Source organism: Rhagoletis zephyria, unplaced genomic scaffold, assembly GCF_001687245.7.
Source record: "Rhagoletis zephyria isolate East Lansing unplaced genomic scaffold, Rhagoletis_zephyria_1.1 Rzeph_scaffold_00391, whole genome shotgun sequence".
Taxonomy (NCBI): Eukaryota; Metazoa; Arthropoda; class Insecta; order Diptera; family Tephritidae; genus Rhagoletis; species Rhagoletis zephyria.
This window is the reverse complement of record NW_016157475.1, coordinates 21,277-24,208: the sequence shown is the minus strand read 5'-3', so window position 1 is coordinate 24,208 and position 2,932 is coordinate 21,277. Positions and strand designations below refer to the sequence as shown.

At 32.4% G+C, this 2,932-nt stretch overlaps 1 protein-coding gene across 1 annotated transcript; it reads left to right on the top strand.

Moving 5' to 3' along the window:
* Positions 1–801: 801 nt before the first annotated feature.
* LOC108359426 (putative nuclease HARBI1) lies at positions 802–2,616 on the top strand (the record flags this gene model as incomplete). The annotated part of the gene is made up of 2 exons (XM_017611288.1): positions 802–1,088; positions 2,114–2,616. Coding segments are annotated over exons 1-2 (742 nt in total), but the record flags the coding sequence as incomplete, so codon positions are not given.
* Between the last annotated feature and the right edge of the window lie 316 nt (positions 2,617–2,932).

Sequence of the window (2,932 nt, the reverse complement as noted above, 5' to 3'; positions counted from 1 at the left end):
TCTACTTATGCGTTATTTTATTTGTACATATCTTTCGTGTGCAACTGTGATGCTATTTTTGAATCACTGAACACCGTTTTACACAGCACTGTAGTGCGTTTCTGTAACTAATGCGATATTATATCGCAAATTTTGTCAGAACGCGGTACCGCAAAGTTCATATCGCAAACGATAAACGAAGTGGTTCTGTAACTCAAAAAACTCGCCATGCGAAAAATTGGTGGTGAGTATTGTAAAAATTACACGAATTGTCAGAATGAAGAACATAACAGAACAGAAATAGTGTAACATGAAAAGTATAGTTTTGAGAAAAACGACTTGGAAGTTTTTATAAACCATTACAAACCATACAAATACAATTTCGTTCTTCGGGAATAAATTAGTGAGCCAAAGAGATATTTAAGAAAACTAAAAATTTTTCTAATAGATTAAAGGATTGTCTATTCAATGGTGCAATTATCGAATAATAGTGTATGTGGCATTTACACTGTTTCTTTAATCGAGCGACGATATGTTCTTGTATAGTTGTGAGAAATTGAAGTAAAAGTAATAATTTTTATATATTTTGATTATTTAAATCATTTAACCGATTAATGTAAGTACAAAAACTAAATGAATATGCATTTTTCGTTGATTCAATCGTTTTTTTTTCACTATTAAAATATAGAATGATGGTTGCACATCTACTTGCATTGACTGATGATCAAAGGAACATGCTGCGCGTTCATAGGCGATTTTTAAGGGATAATACTGATCCATTTTATTTGCCAGAAGCGCGTTTCATTGAGTTAAGTATTTAGATTGAATAAGGAGTCTGCGCTGGAACTTCTTGGTGAAATAAGTCCGTATATGAAGGATGGTATACGAATAACTTTTGTACCAAAGGCTATAGGGATGGTATCGGCATTGCATTATTATGCTACTGGATCCTTTTTAAGAGATATCGGGCAAAATTTGGTGTGTCCAATAAGTAAAACTACGATTTGCAGATCTATTAATGAAGTGACTCTTATTATTCAAAATAAGATAATGATGAAATACATTAAATTTCCAACTAGTTTGGAAATGAAAAATAGAATTCGACAAAGGTAATAATACATATCGTTACCTTAATTCACAAAGGCGCTAACCAAAACTTTTTTTTCGAAACTGCGTTTTTTCACAGATTTTGGAAGTATATATTAAAATATACCTTCAATAAAAATTTTAAAGTGTTAGTCCCAAAAAAATGGAGTTAAATGCCACTTTTTAAAAAGGTCTTTTATGTTGTTTTTGCATCTGCTGTAAAATAAAAAAATTGTTGGTTCGGGCCTTTGTGAATTAATGCACATTAGAGTGGTCCAAAAAAATAACGTCGGAATTTGATTGCCGGCACCCCCTAGGATTGTTCTACATCTAAAAAAATTTACACCTATTTTTTATTTTGAAATCAAAACATATTTAGGCAGTACTCAAACTTCTCAAAGTTTTCCATGTATTTTATATGGAGAAAAACAATTTTTCGCAGAAATGGAATAAAACTCTTGAAAATCAATATTTTTCGATCGGAAGACTGTGGTTCTCTTAAGGAGACTTCCAGTACCAATATCCAATTGTTTATTTAACCATTTTGTATGATAAAATATTTGAATTTTCTAGGGGTTTTGGAGGACCTATAAAATATAGTTACCATGAAAAAATGGTTAAAGAAGCAATTGCGTATTATTACTGGGAATCTCCTGAAGATAAGCAGTGTTTTTCGATCGAAAAATATTGATTTTCAAGAATTCTACACTATTTCTATGAAAAGTTGTTTTTCCCCATATAAAATACATGAAAAACTTTGAGCGCGTTGAGCACTCCCTAATTTTTTTTATTTCAAAATAAAAAATAGGGGCATATTTTTTCGGTATATAACAATCCTAGGGGGTGGCGGCATTAAAAATCCGACCTTATTTTTTTATAAACATTTTTGGACCACTTTAATGTACATACATAAGTTTTCAGAGTATTTTTATTCATAACAAGCAAACATTTATTTTTATGACCTTAGTCTGATAATTAAAATTTATAGACTAGGTATGAGGAGCTATGGCTGCTTTGGCCTTAAGCTCAACAAACAAACATATTTTAGGTTTTTCAATGCTACTGGTTTTCCGGGCGTGATAGGTGCAATAGATTGCACACATGTTAAAATAAAAAAACCATCTGCGGAGGATGAGTATTGCTATATTAATCGCAAAGGCTTCTTTTCAAAAAATGTGCAGCTGATTTGTGACTACGATTTAAATATTTTAGCTGGGTATGCACGTTTCGGGGGAAGTACACACGATGCATTTATTTGGGAAAATTGTAAAGTTAGGCAATTAATGCAGCAACAATATGAGCAGAACATATACACGTGCTGGCTTATTGGCGATTCCGGATACCCCCTTCAGCCTTGGTTAATGACACCTTACCGAAATCCTGAAACTAGGGGCGAAGAAAATTTCAATAATCACCACATACAAGCTCGTAACTGCATTGAGCGATTGAATGGTGTATTAAAAAAAGTATTCGCGTGTTTGTCAAGTGATCGCGGCATTCTTTTCAACCCAGTTTATTCTCTTGGTGAAATAAGTCCGTATATGAAGGATGGTATACGAATAACTTTTGTACCAAAGGCTATAGGGATGGTATCGGCATTGCATTATTATGCTACTGGATCCTTTTTAAGAGATATCGGGCAAAATTTGGTGTGTCCAATAAGTAAAACTACGATTTGCAGATCTATTAATGAAGTGACTCTTATTATTCAAAATAAGATAATGATGAAATACATTAAATTTCCAACTAGTTTGGAAATGAAAAATAGAATTCGACAAAGGTAATAATACATATCGTTACCTTAATTCACAAAGGCGCTAACCAAAACTTTTTTTTCGAAACTGCGTTTTTTCACAGATTTTGGAAG